Genomic DNA, 21266 nt, shown 5'->3' on the forward strand with positions numbered 1-21266 from the left:
TATGCTGCGAAATGATTACGCGCTAAGCGCGCTAAAGATGCGGCGAGAAGATGCTCATTAGGATGACATGTCGCGGAGGCTTTAGCAGGTTTTGTACAGGGTTGTGGGTTCTCTTCTTTTGCTCATTTTACCAGTAAAGTGCAACGCAAGAAACTTTTTCAGAAGAGGATGTTTTTTGCTAGGGCCTGTGCATGCGAAATAATTCCCTATTTCTTCCTGCAGATGTCATGCGTTCTTTTACTTGGGTTGAAGCTCAGCGCCGTTCCTTTCGAACTCTACAGAAGTGAACAGGTACATAAGCGCAACAAAAGACACAGACACAAGAAAGAGAAGTTCTGAAAAAAATGTCTACTGAAGTGTTTACAGAAGTGCCTGAAAAATTTATTAAGCTCGCCTACTCTATTGCGGTTGGTTCTGAAACATGAAACAATATGTCACCGTATATTTTTGAAAATGCTTAAGAGGTGCTTTATTCTTTCAAGAAAGTATAATTATGGCCTATGTATGTGGTGTTCACGTCATCGCCCATCGCCTATCACCCTTGGACGTTTCCCTAACACAATGTATTCGAAACCTCATGCAGGTGCTGCAGCCGGTGAGCTTGTGCTGCATCGGAACGCGATTTATAAGGCATGATAGTCGTTTTACATAACAGTTGATGGCTTTAAAGAACTGAAAAAGTAGCAGTGTTCGCAATGACACATCAACACACTTTATTGAGTGGGTTCGAGGACAAATCATCCGCTTAGTGATTTCATAGAAAAATACGGCATGCGGAAGTAAATCCAATGTACGAGTAATAGATGACAGCGCCTTAGATACAAAAAAAAAGAAAATAAAATGCAATAAACGTTCGTTCCAGCAAAACTGATGGATGTCGCCATAGCGGGTTTGAACAAAGAGTTTCCCACTATAATTGCAAGAGAGAACTCAGGCGCTGCAGTATCGTTCGGCCACCGTGGGAATGATGGTTAGCACATGGATTTGCCTGACCTTCGTGCTTGTGGATTCAGACGTACTTGTGGCTTCCTTCATTACGCCTTATCTGCTTCACACCGATCGCTCCGTCCTCGGCACCGGCGCGCGACGTCGCGACCCTTTTAAGTGCTAATCTCGACCCCGTCACTGTGGGAATTGGAGATGTCAGTATGAACCATACCCGCCATGGCATCACGGTTTTTACTGACGATAAACAATCTCTGGACCGGCTCAAATCCGCGATTGAAAGCCATGTGGTCACGTCTGCTGCCATCTCGGTCCGAGTGGCCGTAAAGCGCCGCCCGCATGTGCGCGTTTCCGGTGTGGACCCGGGCGTTTCTGGACCCAACCTCATTATCGCGATTAACGCGCGTAACCCGACTCTGCAACTCAATCCCGAGTCCTGTCACGTTCGAGTGTCGTTCCGCGAACGCTCTGGCGCTTACACTCACGTGATTGAGGTTGATGCGGCCGCTTTTCGGTCTCTCATTGCCCGCGGCAAACTAATGATTGGGTGGACTTCGGTCGCGGTGCGGGAGGACCTGCACGTTCCTACATGCACTTTCTGCGCCACTTATGGACACTCCAGACGTGCCTGTCCGCATAAGGCGGACCCTTCTAAGGCGCAGTGTACCAAATGCGCGGGTTCACACCTCGTGGAGACGTGTTCGGTCCGCGTGGGCGATGTGGCGGTGACGTGTGCCGTTTGCCGCCGGCTTGATCGGGCGTCGTCGCACCCGACTGGGGATGCCGCGTGTCCGGTGCTGGTGGAGCGAGTCGCGCGTATGCGTGCGCGCACCGATTATGGGTAGTCTTCCCTCCTCTCCCTTTTCCTGCGCCTTCGGGGTCGCGCGGTGGCTCTTTTTGCGGACTCAGTCAATTCGCCGTTGTATACGCATGATGTCTTCTTCCTTGTGTTCGTGTTTGACTTCCGTATTTACGGGCCACCGCGCGACCCCCTTTCCCCTCTCGCCGGGTACGCGTGCCCCTTCGGGTTGCTCGGTGCTTCTCTGTTTACGTTTGTTTTTTCGTCCCATCTTCTTTTCACGCTTCAAACTTTATTCTTTACTTGTACATTTTTCATTGTTTTTACTTGTCGTTCTTTTTTCCTTTCACGGAATACTTACCATTCTTCACTTTTCAGTGCTCTCTTCCGCTGATTTCATTCTCACCCTTATGCGCTTTTATCCTTTGCAACCTTTTTCGCGTTTCCTATTTTTTCCTTTTTGTCGGTTTGTGGTGACGCACCCTTCTGTGGTGTCCCCCCTCCTGTCGGTGTTGTCATTTCCCTCGCCTGCTTATGGGGGACCCTTATGGCTAACGTACTTCCTGTAACTTTCTTACAGGCCAATCTGGCGCACTCCCGGCAGCCTACGCTGTTGTTGGCAGATTACATAACACAGCACTCAATCGATTTTGCTATCATTTCTGAACCTTACACTCGGGGCAACACCCTGCCTCACCTTCCCACAACTCACTTGAAGTTTGCGTCACCCCTTCTCCCTCGACTGGTTCTGCTAGCCCCGAAAAACGGCTACGACGTTTTTCTAGTCCACTGCAGTCCTCTTTATAGATGTAGATGTAGAGCCTTGAAGTTACTGGCACATACCCACTCTGGGGGATTGGCCAAGAACCGGGTAGTTTGAAATACCAATCAGAATGGAGATGTATAAATCAAAACAAACATAAATGTGGGAATATATACGCATCTGAGAATGAATAATTAGAATATATCAAATGACTTGAATAGAATAAGGAGTAAATGATGAATTAAAAAAAAAAGAAGTAGATAGCAAGTCATCAAATTTGTAAAAATATTTCGGTACCCTAAGCCGTGATTCTGTCATCTAAATCTTTCTGACCCTGTAATGTAATTCTGGATGGCATCTACAACCTTCCCGTCGCTGTGCCCAAGGGTAGAGGCCCCCAATGATAGTAAATTTTGAACATTTAATTCTAATCTAAGAAGGCGGAACGGTGTTTCTAAGGTTCTTTTTCGCAATTCAGAATATCTTTCACAGACAATTAGAAAATGATCTAATGTTTCATGTTGGCCACAATAGGAACAGTTAGGTGAGGGAACCAGACCAGCTTTGTGTAGGTAAAAATTTAAAAATGGAATTCTGCAGCGTAGTCTAGTGATTGCGACTTCAAGTGAACGCGTTTGACAGAGTTTGCTATTCCAATAATGCGACAAGTGCTGAAAATCTGACGACTTTGTTAAAGAAGGGGCGTGAAATTCACGCAGCATCATTTTTCTCCGAAATCTAGCCCCTATGATGAAAGCTGAAATCGGTAGGATATGAATTACCGGGCCATTCAGGGACGCTTTCGCCAACGAATCTGCCATTTCGTTTAGAAATAGGCCCTTATGCCCTGGTACCCACACCAATCTAATCAAAGCTAAGTGAGGGGGCACTAACGATTTGAAAGCTCGCAAAACTGGGGAATTATCGGACGCTGTGAGGGAGGAGCACAGAGATAAAGAATCCGTCACGATTACTGTAGAACATGTTGATGTATTGAGTTTACGGAGGGCTAGAACGACAGCTAAAAATTCCGCTAGAAAGATCGGTACGAAGTCTGGGAGGCGAAGAGAGAACGACCAATCAAGAATAGGAGAAAATATTCCAATTCCACACTTTTCTTCATTTTGAGAAGCATCAGTGGCAATAACTGTCTTGATCGGAACGTGCAAAAAGTAATCATTTAATATTGAGCTTAGCATGCGGTAAGATAATGCCTTAGCATTTTTAGGGAAAATATCATCATACTGAATTTTAATGGAATTGGTGTTGTAAACAACAGGACTCACCTCACGAATTTGTATGTTTATTTGATCTAGGAGAGTTTGAATAAAAATAATTTGTGGTGTGTGGAATCGCGGCCAGTACAATCCGAAAAACAAGTCCGGCTGGGAGATGAAAACTGTTTGTGAACGCCTTATAGGGGATTCATATAGTCTTAAATATGACTGTACAGCTAATAATCGAAACCTCGTAACAAGAGATGGCAGCCTAGCTTCCAGATGCAAAACTTCATTTGCTACAAATTTAGGTAGCCCTAAACATTGTCGCAAGGCCTGCCTCTCCAGAAGAACAAGAGGGCGAAGTTTATATGCAGGAGCTCTAGAGTACAGTACGCATCCAAATTCTAATACCGGTCGAACATACATGCGGTATATTGTTAAAAGCGTTGCTCTTCGCATTCCTGATCGACTATTGCTCAGCCTACGCAGCAAGCCAACCGCACGAATACCTTTTGTTGCAATATAGTCAATGTGTGACTTCCATGACAGTGAACCGTCATATATCACCCCAAGATACTTGACTGTCTCTACTTGTGGGATAATATGTAGATGATAAGAGAGTGAAATATATATGGGGTCCGTTAATGGAAACGTAAGCACTGAGCATTTGTTAACGTTGAGACAGAGATGCATCGCATCAAGCCATCTTTCTATAGCAGACAAGTATGTCTGTAATACTTGATAAAGTTTTTGGATGTCATTTGCCGATGAAAAAAACGCTATGTCATCAGCGTACACATAAGTATGTACATCATCATGACATGGGATGGAACTCATTAGAATATTAAATAAGACTGGAGAAAGTACTGCCCCTTGTGGAACGCCTCTTGACTGTGCGTACCTAGCCGAAGAAATGCCGCTTTGGAAGCAATAAAATTCTCTGTTCCTTAAAAATTCTGAAATCCATACTTGAAGGTATTTTGGAAGGTTAATCTTTTGAAGCTGGTTGATCAATATCACATGTTCAACACTGTCATATGCTTTTGAGATATCTAGAGTGACTAATGCCGCATACTGCCTTTGGCGCCTTGCCAACTGAATACGGCTTTCAAGGTCAATATGGGCCTGCCATATAGAGCACTGTGATCTGAAACCAATTTGTTTCGGACTTAGAATCGATCGCTCATTAAGAAAATTTACGATACGAATATTGATAACTCTTTCAATCAATTTTACTAAATTTGAAGTTAACGCGATTGGCCTTATATTGTCTAATATATATCCGTCACTCGGATTTTTAAGCAACGGAATGACCTTGGCAATTTTCCACTCCAATGGAACCCATGCCCTTCTGACGGAATAATTGATTATGTCTAATAAACATTCTGGCGATTCTTTATATAAAATTTTTAACATGGTCGAAGTGATCCCATCGGGCCCCGGAGCCGCTGATGGAAAGTTTTGTAAGTCATTGCCACATGTGCCGCTCCATCCTCCTCCTTTGCAATCGTGGCAGTTTATGCACCTCCCCATGAACCCCTCGAACCGTTATTTGATGAACTTAAAGTGCACCTTAGCCATCTTCCCACGCCTTTTGCCATCATGGCGGGCGATTTCAACGCCAAGCACTTACTCTGGGGTGCGGTCGACGGGGATACTCGTGGTGCTCAACTCGCACAATTCGCTGCCTCCAATCATTTGAAAGTTCTGAACGACCCCCGCTCCCCTCCCACGTTTCAATCCCACTTTGCTCAAAGTTGGATTGACGTTTCTTTTGCCTCAGTCCCCCTTATTAACTGTGGTTACTCTTGGGCTGTAGTGGACTGCGAAACGCTATCCGATCACAAATTCATCAAGTTCGCCTTTTTCGCGCACACAAAACCGAGGATTAAACGGCTCACCAAATTTGGCACATCAAAGCTCTTGGAGTCGCTCGTGCAATCCCCTTGGTTTCACAGGGTGGTGACCACGACGCTCTCTTCCTCCGACGCTGTTGACCTCGTCATCGCGAAATTCTACCTCATGTTTGACAAGCTTTACAAAGCTCATTCGCGTTGGGTTAAATCTCACCATTGCCCTAATAACGCCTGGTGGACACCGGAGCTCACTCTTGAGCGTAAGCGAATCCGCGCTTTACGCCGGCGTTTCCAACGAACCCCTGACCCACTTCTTCGCCAGACATTTAAGAACCAGTATTACGACGCTCACGCCGCCTATAAAATTCATATAGATCGCGCTAAAACTTCCGCCTCCAAATCGCTTTGCTCTGACCTTTCAAAACGTAATCTGTTTGGCCTTCCGTTCCGAATCTCTTTTGCCAAACTTCATGTCTCACATCAACTCCCTTCTCTTCCCCTTCCCGATGGCACTTTTACGTCGAGCGTGCTCGATTCTGCCAGGTTTTTGTTGACGCAACAGATCTCCCTGGACTCTCCTGCAACAGATGACTTGTACCATTCCCACCTTCGAATTATTACCGCCACTCCTTATCACCCTTCTGTCAATGATCTGCCGTTCACTGTTGGCGAAATCGAGCACGCACTTAATTCCGGAAATTTACACGCTTCACCTGGCCTCGATGGCGTCACTTTGCCCATGCTTAAAACTCTATTCCAATATCATTCGGCCTTTTTTGTTTTCTTGTTCAATCAATGTCTCAATTTATCCTACTTCCCCTCTCATTGGCGCCAAGGACGTATTGTTTTTATCGCAAAACCCAACCGCCCTCCCGACTCTCCCTCGTCTTATCGACCCATAGTTATGAATTCATTATTCGGCAAAATTTTAGAACGTTTACTAAATTCCCGCCTTTATTTTTTCCTCCACTCTTCCAACCTGCTTCATAAGAATCAGTTTGGATTTACGCATGGGAAAAGTGCGCCAATCGCCCTCTACCGCCTCCGTAGGACTCTCGACTCTTTTAAGGATAAGAAACTTCACGCATTGCTCATCTCCCTGGATTTTAAAGGCGCTTTCGATAGCGTCTGGCATCCCACCGTTTTACACTTTCTCCGCTCCCACAACTGCCCCAACAACCTCTACCACCTTCTCCGTTCCTTTCTCCATAACCGTAAAGTCACGTTCCGTTCTCAGGCTGGCGAGGTGTCCGCTACTCCCACATTGGGCAGCCCTCAAGGTTCCCCTATCAGTCCTTTACTGTGGAACATTGTGATTTATGGCCTGCTCGAACTTCCTTTTCCCCCAGATGTATTCGCCCAAGCGTATGCGGATGACACGGTGCTGGTGATTTCCGCCACCAGTCGACTAGAACTTGAGGCCAAAGCCTCCGAATCTCTCCGCCTTATTTCCGCTTGGGCTTCGCGATGTAAAGTCCTTATCAGCACCGACAAATCCTTTTTTCTATACTTTCCGAACAGTCATGCTTCATCATCATCACGCACCCGCCAACCCATTGTTCGCGTAAATGGCACCTCTCTGCATTCAAAAACTAGTCTTCGGATTCTGGGCGTTATTTTCGATACTAATCTTACGTTTAACGAACACTTAAATTACCTCCGTACGAAATCAGATCTTCTCTCCACCCGTCTCCTCTTGTTCATCCGTATGCATTATTCTCTGTCTCCTCCCGTTTTACGTTTACTTTACAATCAGGTGCTTCTTCCTTCTCTCACTTACGCCTCCCCGGTTTGGTGGCCGACTTTCCCGACTTCGCAGTTTAAACTTAAATTAACCTCTATACAACGCACTCTCCTTTTAACCATGACTGGCGCATTTCGCACCACCCGCACTTCCTCCCTTCAGGTTCTCGCCCACGCTTTCCCCATAACTATTGAATTGGATCGCTTAAATGCTCAATTTTCCCTTTTTAGTCTCAAAACCCTTACCTTTTATGGCCCCTACACGTACGACCCCCGTGACACCCAGTATCCTCTTAATCCCTGGCTAATTCATCCTAGTCTCAAATTTCGCCTTCACTTTCAAATTCTGGAACTGCGTCAAGTCCATCATGTGTCGTCCCTGCCTGTCTATCATCTGTATACAGATGGTTCTTACACTTCTTTCTCCGCTGGTTCTGCATTCGTCTTGTTTCACCCTCATGGCCGCATCATCAAAGTGGGTCGATACAGGATCATCGGGGCAACCAGTGCTTATTCTACTGAGGTCATCGCGTTCTTAGAGGCCCTCATCTACGTCCGCACTTTACCTCATACTACCCCGCTTCATATCTACTCTGATTGCCTCTCCCTTCTTCACGCTATATCCGCTTTAACCACCACCAATACCTACGTCCATGAAGCTAAACAACTCCTCCTTTCTATCTTATCATTCCGCCCCGTCTTCTTATTTCACGTGCCCGCCCATCGGGGTGTTGTCGGCAATGAGCTTGCAGACAGCATCGCCGGTTCGGGTGCGGCGCGGGGAATTTCCAGGTCCATTCTTCTTTCCCAGGCCTCAATTAAATCTAGGATGCGTGCATCCTCCTACGCCCAGTGGCATGTTGCCTGGTCGCGCGACAGCGCGGACACGGCGCTCTACCACTGGGTTCCTAATGTGTTACAGATACCTGCCTTCTTCCCGCCCCGCAAACCTCTTGCTCAATTTCTCACCTGTCATGCTCGATTACCTTTTCACTTTTTCCGGTTTCATCTCTCCCCTCATAGTAACTGTGCCTGCGGTGATTCCTGTATCGACCTACTTCATTACTTTAACCATTGCCCATTAACTTCAGAGGTTGCTACATTACTTAAGGACCGCAATGACTTTCTTCTCAGTCCCTCACACTACCCTTCACTTCTCCTTAACCAGCGGAAGAGAGCACTCTTAATTCGCCTCTATCGCCTCATTTCTTCTTTTACTTTCCCATCTTCTTCTTGACTCCTTTCTCTTTCTACTACTTGCATCTTTTCTCGCCCTCACATTTCTCTCTCATATCCTTCTCCTGCTTTCGTTGTTTGGTGCCCTTGGTTACGCTAACTAAGGTGGGGCGTTGCTCCGGGGGTACCATTCGCGGAATGACTGGACTCCATCCTCATACCTGTCATCATCACCATCGTTCTTCTTCGCGCTCCCCTGCACACGCCATTTCGTTTTTTTTTCTGTGTGACATCACATTGGTGCTTTCTTTTCGCTTTACCTTCCTCCTACTCTTTAAATATTTCACAGCTACAAGCCTTTTCAGCACTTCATTGACCTCCTTTTCCTGGATTTTGGGCATCCGCCTACTACCACCTGCCCGCACCTGCCTGGCCTTTGCTTTCGATGGCCTGCCTTGCCGCCTTGGACACCCTTCCTATCTCTCCTACAGCCCTTCTTTTTTCCTTTCTGTATTCAGTGCCTTTGTGAGCTTTGCTTAATAAATACCGTCGCGATGCATCCCACCTTGCCAATGCTGACCTTTGAGAAAATCGAGTTTCGTTGCCAACGCTCTCATCTTGGCGTTTCGTTCCGCCCCTCTCGCAGTTGGTTTTTTTTTTTTTTCTCACCATTGGCTTTTCTTCAAAACTGTTTTGGGTTCATACCCCTTTTCATTTATGTTTCATTGGTTTCAACCTGCGATACCTGTGGTGGTGCGGGTTTCCCTCATTTTTATTTAGGTTGTTTTTATGGAACGAGGGGCACAAAAAATGGCCTTATCTGCCTTCGTTAGCCTAAATTTCAAAGCAATGTGTACTTTTTTTTAGTGCAGAAGGCAATAAGCCTCTGCGAATATACATAATGGCTAATGATACGTACGTGGCGTAATGATTTTAATATCAAACTTCTGCGCTACTAGAGGCCCTGTGTTCGAATCCTGCTGTTGGACAGACATATTAGTGTTAGTTTGATTATTTATAACGCCATGCTTCGTTAGTAATGATAAGTTTTCAAAGCCACGTAGCCCTTTAAAGCCACAAGGACAAAGTTTAGGCAAGTTATGTGCTGCCCATCATTCCCATTCTGGGTGAACCGGCGCTCCTTGCTGCTCCCGTCTAGAGAAACTAGCGCCACTGTGCCTCTAGTAATTGTATGAAAAACTTTAAGGTGTGAAGACGCAGAACGAGTAGAAAAAAGTGCGCGAGGAAAACTCTTCGACGTCGTTGTATGTGCGAATAAAGGTTATATTTTGTAGCTTTGCATCGCAGGATGAGTTTCGAAGTATTGTTTACTTTTGGCGCTGTTTAGCCACGGGTAGTGTACACGCGCTCTTTCACTTCACCGCCCTTCTTCGTTCTAAAAAAATTGTTTGACTTGAAGTAGCGAATGGGCATTTTTTTTTCAAATTGTGTAAACTGTCGCAAGTAAATAGTAATACCTTTCCGTGACAGAGCTTATCATTGATTACAAGCTAGAGTGTGAAGAAAGGTATTGAAGTTCGAAGAGGATCAAAACGCAGAAACCTTAAAACAAACACTAGACAGCACACAATGTTTGATATGAACTTATAAGATTGGTGTTTCGGATTGCCTATCACAGCGATGATAATTAAACGACATCCAGTGTCTCTTTCTGAAATGCAATCTCTGATGCTCGAGAATAAAATATGAAATATTTAAGAGCTTCAGCGTAGGCTAGGGCAAAGAAGGAAACAATAAACAGCCCAGCTACATGCAGTGAGGATTTTAGAAGCTTTGAAGAGTGACAACAGATTGATAAAATTTGGAACATCATTGCTGCGCAACGTTCACTGAGTTACACTCGCCTTCGATCTTTGTTTTGATGTGGATATTTGCGTCTATACGTATATCTTGATCAGATATAGTTATATTTTCTGCCAACAGTACGTACCAGATGGTCCGCAAGTGAGTTTTTAGAGCCAGTTTAAAAGCGTTGTTCACCAAACTGATCTCCAACGTTCTCCCTGCCGAGCCACTGTGATTGCTTGCAGTTGTATGGCCGATTTCCATCGTTGTGCTTCCAACTCTACAAAAGCGCCTGAACATTGTATTAATTATGCATACTCTAGTGCTGAAAACCTTATTCATGCTCTAGTTTGGGGTAATTCATGTGCTGTTTGATTATATATTCGTGAGAAATGGCACGTCAGCGCCTGTTTAGTGCTCGCGACCTCATTATAGAGATACGACTTACTTGGTCAAAAATTTATAAACAGCTGGATGCATACCACTGCTCTGCTTCTGCTTAATAATCAAAACTCAGATATACCAGCAGCGCTGTTCAATTAAAGAAAGAAATTTTTTTGCACTATTGCTGCATATTAGAAAAATTCCGGAGGGGTGGTTGGGGACCACTCACTGTATGGGTTCTTGCAGCTGCCATTTTTCTCTGATGATCTCTCGAATGGCCAGGCGATATTCCTTGGTCAACTCCCTGCTTAGATCACTGGAAGCGAAAACGTAAGTTTCCTAGCACATCGTATTTGTGTATGAGCAGACATCAACAGCCTTTTATTCACTTTACGAAATAACCTTATTGGCCAGGTTTAAAGTTTATAAGCCACTTAGAACTTTAGGACCTTATTAACACTACTTCTATGCGCAGACAGCATCACAAATACGATATGCCCAGCAATTAGGAATATCGAGACTTCCAGTGCTTACTGTGGCCTCGAAGTTTTTTACTGGAAATCACAGTATTTTGTGGAATTGTGAACCGAACAACTACATTGCCGTAGACACCGCATTGAAAATACGTTGGATGTTTAGTTGCACATAATTCTCTCTTTACATAACTTTTTATACATATATGGGTAACCTGCGGGTATTTCAGACATACATAGAAGAGCGATACCAGCACACCCTGAACCTGACCCACTTCTCCGTAATGGCGCATTCGGCTGGTTGTTTCAGAGTGCCGCAATCTACCTCAGAGCGCTCGGAGGAGCTCTCACCTACAACTTGTGAGCGCGACTGAAGCTCGCTGGAAGGAAGGAGTTAGCAGAGAGCATTGCGCAACACGATTACAGCCAAACGTATCGGTCCAATACGTGATCGTCTCGTCACATTGCGGTACGTTTCAGTGCTCCCTCATTGCAGGTACAGCTATACTGCATAGCAGCCAAATTGGTGCGCATCGATTAAAAACTACCGGGAACCAAACATTCCCGACCAATGCGCTATTTCTCAGAGGACCTTTGCTGAGCCGATACTGCGAGGGAAAAAACGTAGGAGATGACTTCACGGAGACTTCGCTTGCCAAGGCTGGCAACGTGACCATATGATTCCTTTCTCTTCATTTCATTTACTTCCTCCGACCTGACGGAGTTCCGGCCTCGCGGCGCCTGCAAACCTTGGCGCCTGCACCTACCATTCATTGTTAGCTTCAGAAGTATAGTGTTCTAGAATTCTAGTACAATATATAGGCGGTAGAGGGCAGGCTCCTCGGTGTCTTGCTTGTTTAAAACAGAAGTGCTGACTGGTTGACTCTTCCGGCCTCCGATTGCGCTGGCGAGCGGCTGCGCGTTCGGCTCGGGTACGCTTTCTCTGGTTCCGATGTATACAGGGGGTTCCGCATTGTTGCAATATGAGTCAGAGTGCGATAGGAACCAGCCTAATGTCTACCATAACTGTTCGGCGTCAGTTGTCAACGTTTCCACCACGTGCGGCACAGATTGCGAGCTTGGCTTCTAAGGAACCGAAAGCAAGGACGAAAGCTTGCTGCTTGTTTTTATGGTGCACGGGAATACTCGAACTGCTTGTGTCAATAACTCTGGGGAACATTTGGCAATCGTTATTTCTCAAGCTCGCTGTAAAACAAAGGCAAGACAAAAAAAAAACGCCCCAGTGAACGCTTAAATGTGGCTGGCGTTTGTTGTCTCGTTCACTACGTCCCCGCAAAGCTGAACCAGCTTCCTAAACATTTATATTTTCCTTACGAACCTGTTCAGCATTTACACCCTTACCGGCAGGGTTAGCTACGATGTACGTGGAAAACATTCACGCTTCTAAATACGAAGTTTCGCGTATCGCAAACAGGATCGTAAACTAACTTGTAGCCAAAGTAGTAGTAGTAGATGAAGGCCCAGAAGATGACGATTGATATCACGAACACAGGCATCACGAAGGAGAGGTACACCGACGTGTTCAACGGGCTTGGCTTTTTTACCCTGCGTATTCGCAAAAAAGCCGCGCCAGACATCCGAGGTTTATTTATATAGCGACATTGGTGATGACTGAACCATGTGATAATACTGATACGACAGCGCGCTGAATAGCAAAATCCAAAGTGATTTCGCTGTTTGTTTGCACACTTTCGAGCTAAAACACGCTAACTGGTGCTGATGACTTGTAACTTAAAGAGAATTTATAGAATTTTACCAACATTGATCATGTTACACTCGGTTCTCATCAAATCACCTAAGCTAAGCAGCTTTAGGGTGAGTCTCCCCTGAGGAAACAGACCACCAGGAGCCTCTGAGGCTCTTTGGTGCTGTAAGAGCGGTGCCTGTTTTGGCCACTGTGACGTGCGACGATAGACCACGTGCTCTGCCGTCCGAAAGACAACGCTCTCCTAGCGCCTTCTTGTGCCCTCATCGCTATTGAATTCCGATAGCAGGGTGTCCAGAGGGGAGCGTATTGGCTGCGTACTCAAGCATAACAGGACACGCAGGCCCAAGTCGTGTCTCATCAGCGGGAGCAAGAGGGCGCAAAAATGCAAGAGGACGTCAGAGGGCGCAAGAATGCAGTTTGGCACGCGTTCGCAGATCTCGTAATGTTTTGGCCTCGCCTGTACGTTAGCAGCGTAAACCACGCAATTATTTGACTAAGGCGCAGCAGGTCGCGCGTACCACAGCGTAGAAAATCCCGGTAGCCGACAACTTTGGCAAAGTGTATTGCGAGGCGGCATGCAGCAGTAGAGTGCCGCGTGAGTGGCCGCCAGCTCGCGGAAGTTCTGAAGTGCTGATTCAGGCGAGTTCCAAGCAGCATCGTGCAACCCCAGATTACAATTTCATCAGTACAAACTATTAGAACATTCTTCATCCCAAATTAAAGAAGAAAGGTTACGTTCCTTAAACGAAATGCCTGATTCCTTAAAAGAAGGTTTTCAATGCCTGAGTTTCTATGAGAATTTCAAGGAGAGTTACGACTACTTCGCGATCTACATTAGTTCGTTATAACTCATTTTGCTAGAACGATGGTTTTGTCGATAAACGGTGTGATAGACTCAGTGATAAACACCTATTCAATTCAACAAAGAGGCATGCAACCATCATGCGCGCATTGCTTTCAGTCTGCGAAAAAAATCGAATTCTTTGATTAGTGTGAATAATTGAGACGTTATGCGCACGTCGCTAAAGAAAGCGTTATGGCAAGCTGGAAATTATAGGTTGGTGCGCTTTATTTTACTGCAAAGCTGTTATATGGCTACCCCGGCAAACTTTCTGCCTCCGTGCGTATACACAGTCTCGTGGACAAAGAAAAATTTTCGTCTCCAGAGCTAGTGTAATTTTGAGTTTCCGCGTAGCAGAAATTTGTTTGCTCGTATGCTCAAATTACAACCTGATGCTATCTTGCTTGCATGTTGTGTGTAAGTCGTACTTTACAAATTTTGTGACGCGCTTTACTTCGAGAAATTGAATTAGTTCAATAACGGACTTGCGCTAGGCGGAGGGTCTACTAGAATGAGGATATATGCTGCACTCCGGCGCACCTGCGTGAACGCGTGATGAACGTGTGCACACAATGTCTCTGTCCTCGATGGGTGGACGCTCTGTCCGTTGCATGGGTCGCGCAGAGTGAGCTGCGACCGTAATCGACACCAGGTCAAGATTGTTAAAAAATTACAGTGGCGTTCCCTTCGTGAACGTGGGTTTCCGCTCAAGCGTTTGGACACCTCCAACGTGCACCGCGGCGTCGAAGCACCAACGGAAAGGGCACGAACGAGGTCGTGGACGCTACATTGATCTCGACAGTGCTACGCCTTGGGGTGGTGGCGCTTGTGTAACGTCGGCAACAGCTTCGCTTTACACATCCACTTTCACAGGGTGGCATGGAGGCGGACATTTTTTTGTTGTTTCTTGAACTTTGCCTCTAATAAGTGTGATACATGTAGACCAAAACGACGTGACGTTGGGCTAGTTGCTGATCTTCCGAAATAAACGTGCTGCGCGCAAAACAGACACCGCACTGAGAAGAAAACGAGCCCAACCGAGCGCTCCGTTGTCTTCGTTTTCTTCTCTCTTTCTTTGTCTCTGACAAACGTGTCGTTGTGCGACTGCGCTGGGTTAATTTCCACCAAATGTGTGCCTTAATGTGGGCACCCAAGCTCAGTGCAGTACAGGCGCAGTTGTGCATTCTATCGCCATTCGAATGTTGAACCCACGAACAAGTGCAGCAAAGCACCACTGCAGCTACCATGGCAGCCGATACTCGCCGTACGTGTGTGGAAATACGAGGTGCTTGCAATACTTGCAGATCATACTTCTTCACGTACGTGGTATAATAGGCATCGATGATGAATTTGGCTCGATTCCTCACGCCACACTCGCCGGCTATAATGGAGGTGTAAGCCACGCCGACCATGAACACCTTTCTGATTGACTTGCACAAGCTGCGCACAGAAGTGATCGCGAAGGCAATCAGAAACAGTCAGACGATTTGCTTTCTAAGTTATCGTGAAAATTCGTGATCGAACTCTTAGTTTTTTAGTGTTTCGAAATGTTAAAAATTAAGGGCGGGCGAAAATTCCACGTTTTGAATAAGAATCAAATATTAAACACTAACTATCTAAATTCGTATTTGAAGATAACCATTCGGTATTATCGAATAGTAAATATTAACCAAATATTTTTCAACAACCAACTGTTTAAATAAGTTTGCTGCTCTCAGTGTGCTGAAAAAAGTATCGCAAGCTACCAGAAGCAAAACAACAAATTTTTCCGAAGTAATCCTGAAACAAAGTGGGTAATGCTAGCTTTGTTTTCGGTTTCGTTGCGGATGGCTACAAATAACAACCTGTGACCATTGCTCGTAGTTTGTCGTTTCGTGCTTTTGGCAGTCTAGTCATGTCGCAGTTTTACCTTTTACGTTACAAACATGGATGATTTTCTGGCCACGAGCCATTTTACATTTGCATACGACACGCAATTCCTCTAGCAGATTTCTCTTTTCTTTTTACACAACTCCTGCTCTTTTTACGGACACTACATAAATAGCGTTTATGGAAAATTATAGTTATACAGCAACCATTCATTCTTAAAAACGCTTGTTTGGAACAAAGCTTTTAAGTTGTGAGGGGCTATTCGTGTAGTTTTTTAATGACAGTTGATTGTCTCATGTTTAAAACTGATTGTAATTGTCCCTTATAGTTAAGCAGTCCTTTTTCCACTAGCGAGTACAGGCGTCGCACATAATTCTAGCGAAATAAACGTTCCTGCTGCAAATATATGCGTCTGCATTTGACTGTTCGATACTTACTATTCGTAATCGATTCGTATTGGAAAAATTTTAAATTTTGCCCACCCACATATTGAATATTCCCCTCCAAATATTTAATGAGTCACCACGGTACAATAAAAACAGTCACAGTCGTGCAGAGTCGGAAGATACAAGAGAAAGCGAGCGACAATTAATCAAACAACGGTCGCAGGAAGAACAACCGAGAGTGGTTATTGACTGCGCGCAGTGATCCCGAAAAATTCGGCAAAGACACATAACACTGCTTAAGTGTGGGAATGCGAAATTATTGCACCGTTTGTATACCGCGGAAGGTCATGAGCGGGCTCATTTTATGCACTCATGACGTGGCGCCATCTCCTCATTGTCGGTGCCGTCACGTCCCCAGTGATGCACGCACTATGCCACACCTTTACTAAGCCACATTGCTGTGACGTAACGTGTGCAATCACGCACGCACTAGGCACACCTTTAGTAAACCAGCACCGTGGGGCAGCATGGCGTCCGGGAAGCGTGCTCGTCTCGCACCCCGGAAGACCGGGTTCGATTCCCGCCCAGACCAAAATACACAAAATTTTATTTTCAAAGTCATTAATTTATTTTGTTTACAGGCACCTCCCTGAGAAATGTGACATATGTCCGAGCATTCCTTGACGTGTTTTTACTCTGAGATGCTGGCCGTTTTAGGTACCATCTTTCGGTCACGGCGACAAATTTTCGCTTACTGGGGTATAAATGCTTTCGCATAAAAATAACTTATTGCAACTCGACGTTCTCTTCCTATGATGTGTATTGAGCTTAAAACACATTTGTCTACCAGCCTCATCGTGTATTATGAATGTGTGTCAACTTATGCTGACAAAGGACTTCAGACGTGCTACCACGGTATCCAGCGGAATTTTATAATAAATGTACCATGAAAGTTTCACGAACAAGACAATGACCTTTTTTGTCATACCATGACAACGGTGGCATCACTGTAAGTATACGCTGGAAAAGAACAATCTTATAATAAAAATTACACTTTGTTGCTGAAGATATTTTTTATGTGATAACTTTATAATTGCACACATACACACGCTAGGAACTACGGTAACCATCCGTGCAGTCATTATTTCGCGGCCACAGCTTTCTCATCGACTAGAAGCGGTAGTTTATGTATTGGAACTTGCGAACCAGCGCCATTCATACTTACGTTTCAGTAGGTTCAATCCTTGACTTGCCGCTGGCAGTAGTGTCTGCGCAGACGAAGGAAAGATAAAAAAAAGAAAGGAAGAACACTGGTACAAAAACGATACCAGTTGGACTAGAGCTCGACAATTTGCTAACGGTATCCTGCACAAAGCCTTGTTTAGCTCCAAAGAACTGTCTGTCATTGAATTGCAGCAAGCAATCAGCGGTATTCTGCGATTCCTATGATGCTAGGCTCATTTATTGGCTTATTTTTCCATACTCCCCTATCTGCCAAAGATTGAAAAATCTGACAAATAATTAAAGTTCAGTGGTTATTTCAGATGGTGCATGATGTTTGCAAAAGAATTCCAACGGAAATGTTTAACAACGAGTAGAAAAACTGTCGATCAAGTTGATCAATTTCGTTGGCGCTGTAACGAAAGAGTTAATTAATTTCATTATAATTGAACTGAGGTAGCTAAGCTGCATGCGTAGTTTTAAGCCCGTCCGCGATATTTTCTAGCTGAGTGAAGAAATGTTTATTAGACAAGCTCCTGTAAGAGTTACGCGAACAAATGTTTCGCATGTAAACGCACTCTGAAAGCGTAACTCATTCGAAAAAAGATCGTCTACAACGTCAACCTTACCGCGCCCACTCTTTTTTTTTTTTTTGATGCTGCCATTGTCATCAATGCATGGTTCCGTGAGCAGCCTCCTTACAGCCTGTGCCCTTTTGCTTTAGCGCGCATCTCTCCGGCGCCCGCTTCTGAGGCGAGCGTCGGCGCCTTACCTCGTAACCGAGCGAACGAGCACAGGGAAAGAGGAGAGCGAACACGGAGCTCAGCGGCGGAGGAAAAAAGCGGCCAGAGTGAAGACAGCGCGAGGAGGAAAGCGGAGGAGGAGGGTGCAGCGGAACCATGAGGTTGTAGCGGAGGAGGGTATGCCGAAAGTGTGAGAAGAAAAGCGTAGTGCCGTGCACGAGGGGCTTTGCGGCGACGACGACTCTCCATGAGCGGAGGTTGTCTGCGGCGTCTGCTGAGAATCGCGCCCAGGCGTCACAATTAGCGAGGCAGTCACGCCCAACTTCGCTCCGTTTGCAACGTGTTGCAAGAGACTGATTGTCCGTGCCAGCCAATATACCGCGAAAGGAAAACACGTATACATCTGCACTGTAGTTTCGCATTAGAGGTTGTAGAAGTCATCGGTAATAGTTTTTTTAGAAGGCAAGCAGTTTGAAGCTTTATTGACGATATTGCTGTGAACCTCTGCCGCCGAAAGCTTGCTAGGCTGCAGAAACGATACGACGCAGTTATTCTGCAGATTTAGCGCAGAACCGGGATCAAGGCATGCGCTGCCACCGAATTGAGAAAGGCAACGAACCTGAACCACTAGAGAGCTCCTCGTGGGGCTATGCCGATGCCGACGTCGCCATCGTGACGAGATGCAAGTGGCGATATTGACGTCACAGGTGCATTTTTTGTTCGTTTCAGTTGTACTTTCAGAAACAGGCAATGCTATAAATACAGTGTCATTCGTTGTTGCCTCGTGGGTTTATATATGGGTTTAACTAAACTCTACATCTTATTTGTCTCCGACACGCACGCACGCACGCACGCACGCACGCACGCACGCACGCACGCACGCACGCACGCACACACACACACACACACACACACACACACACACACACACACACACACACACACACACACACACACACACACACACACACACACACACACACACACACACACACACACACACACACGCGCGCGCGCGCACACACGCGCACACACGCACACATACACGCACACAAACACCCGTGCAAGTACATGCACAGTTACTCATTTGCACTCAGGCACGCATACACTTGCTAACACACGTACACGAACACACACGTTCACGCATGCGCGTTCACCAGTGCCCATGCATGCACGCACACAAGCTCACAAACAGCTGGTGCACGCCACGCGCTTATACACCATCAAACACATACACACGGAGGTGACGCACATGGACACATACACGCACGCATATGCAGGCATACACACACGCGTGCGCCGGTTCAGAAACGCATACATGCACATATGAGGGACACACGCGCGCGCACACAAGTATATGCCCGCACACTCAAGACGTGTGCATGCATAATCCCTTTCTCTCCCTCCTTGGTGCGGCTCAAAATCCTGCGCGTGCAAACAGACTCAACGACACTCGCTCTGCCATTACCGTTGCAACGCAAACTTTAATAAATCGCTCGTGGTTCAAATTTTGGACCTATTGTTCAAGTGAAGGGCCCTCTGCCGGATGGTTGCAAACCGATTTCTTCCTGTCGTTTGAGTTGACCACATCATCCCTGAACAAAACGCTGCTTTAACCCAGCATGAATGTTACGACGAAGTGTCGTAAATGCATATGTTGTTAGAAGGGAGCACCCACTCGGCCGCTGCTAGTTGAAACTTATGGAAACTGGGCCGATTTCTTGAAATATAATTTCCCAAAAGATGTGATAACCGTCTCTCCAATGCCCAAGATTATGCATCCCACCCACCATCAGGGTAGGCGGGAAAGCAGAGCACGCGATATACAAAAGAAATTCGGTAACAGCAAGGACACCATATTTGTAGACGCAGCTAGGTACAGACACAAGCGCGCCTACACAGCAGTGGTGATAAATTACGAGGGAAAATGCACGACGAGCGCTACAGTTAACACGCCACACGTAGAAACCGCAGAGATAATAGCTATCGCGTTAGCCATAGCACGAACACAAGCAGATATAATCATCAGTGATTCCCAGATGGCAATACGAAACTTCGCCAATGGTCGAATCTCCCCATAGGCACTACGACTCCTAAAATTAGGTAACAACCACGACAGAAGTGTCCATCTCATCTGGACACCCGCTCACACACTACCAGACGGTAGCAATGAGGTGGCGCACCGCATGGCTTGAGAGCTTACGGACCGAGCCTCGGTTAGTCCCGCTTCAGCGACTGCTGACGAGTGGGAGTGGGAAGGTCGAATGACAAGTTTCATGAAATTACACAACACCATAGATTGCAGAGGCGCACATTCCCGTCGCCTCATCAAAAATTAAAGAAAAAACAGTCTGTCGAATGGCGGGAGTTACAAACCAGATCCTATCCGAGTCCAGCTATCATGCACATAATACACCCAGATTTATACACGACTGACAAGTGCAGACATTGCGACTCTAAAGCCACCCTAGAGCATATCCTATGGGAATGTGCGGGTATAACACACGATAATAGTGATGCAGCCTCAAACAGCGACAGCCACCGCGCGCGCTGGGAGTCTGCGTTGCTCAGCTCGGACCTGCAGCACCAACTTTGGGCCGTCCAGCGAGCCGAGGAAGCCGCCAAGGGCCAACAACCCTTGGCCGAAGCCTAGGTGGGGTCTAGGCCCACGCCACCAAATCGCAGGGCACTCAAAAAAAATTGTCGCAGTTTCACCCGAAAGGCGAAGCATCAATTGCGATAGCAACTCAGTAGAGAGCTATACGGAGTAAGGATAGTAGTTTTATCCACTGTACAAACTTGGACATGCAGCAGCACCGGCAACACACAGCACTGTTGTCGACGCTGTCGGCGTTTTGCCCGCGTTCGCACAAAATGCGTGCGGCGTTGGTGACTGTTGCCGGAGCCTCTGATATAAATAGGCACTTGGTGCCGAAGCTAAACGTCGCCTCCCTTCCCTGCCCCCCCCCCCCCCCCCTACGGCCTTTCGTGCGTCAGAAGAAGGCGCGTTTGCTCTACATATATGGTGATTGTAAAGGAGGAAAGAGACGCCTACTTCTGCAGCCCTTAAGGGAGCACGGCACAGAACGCGCGTTTGTTTTCCGCCGTGCGTTCACTCCCCGTGAAACCGCGCGTCCCTCGCGTCCTTTCACTTGCACATACAGCGTTCGGCGGCGCGCGGCGACGATTTCATCTCCATTGACGTCATACGGAACCTCACGGCGACGGCGACGGCGACGGCAGAAATCTGCTTTTGAGTGTCCATATAATTGCTATCGCAATAAAAGAGAAGTACTGCATTATGACACTAAC

The 21266-nt window shown here is 46.3% G+C and overlaps 1 protein-coding gene across 1 annotated transcript in view; it reads right to left on the reverse strand.

Moving 5' to 3' along the window:
- The window catches only part of LOC119444062 (uncharacterized), a 44950-nt gene that overhangs the window by 13107 nt on the left and 10577 nt on the right, over positions 1 to 21266 (reverse strand). Inside the window, exons 7-9 of the mRNA XM_037708572.2 lie at positions 17216 to 17258; positions 15059 to 15175; positions 10922 to 11008 (exon numbers count right to left, since the gene is read on the reverse strand). Of these exons, the coding sequence (XP_037564500.2) occupies positions 10922 to 11008; positions 15059 to 15175; positions 17216 to 17258 (247 nt within the window). The remainder of the gene's footprint in view (positions 1 to 10921; positions 11009 to 15058; positions 15176 to 17215; positions 17259 to 21266) is intronic.

Source organism: Dermacentor silvarum, chromosome 3 (genome assembly GCF_013339745.2).
Source record: "Dermacentor silvarum isolate Dsil-2018 chromosome 3, BIME_Dsil_1.4, whole genome shotgun sequence".
Lineage (NCBI taxonomy): Eukaryota > Metazoa > Arthropoda > Arachnida > Ixodida > Ixodidae > Dermacentor > Dermacentor silvarum.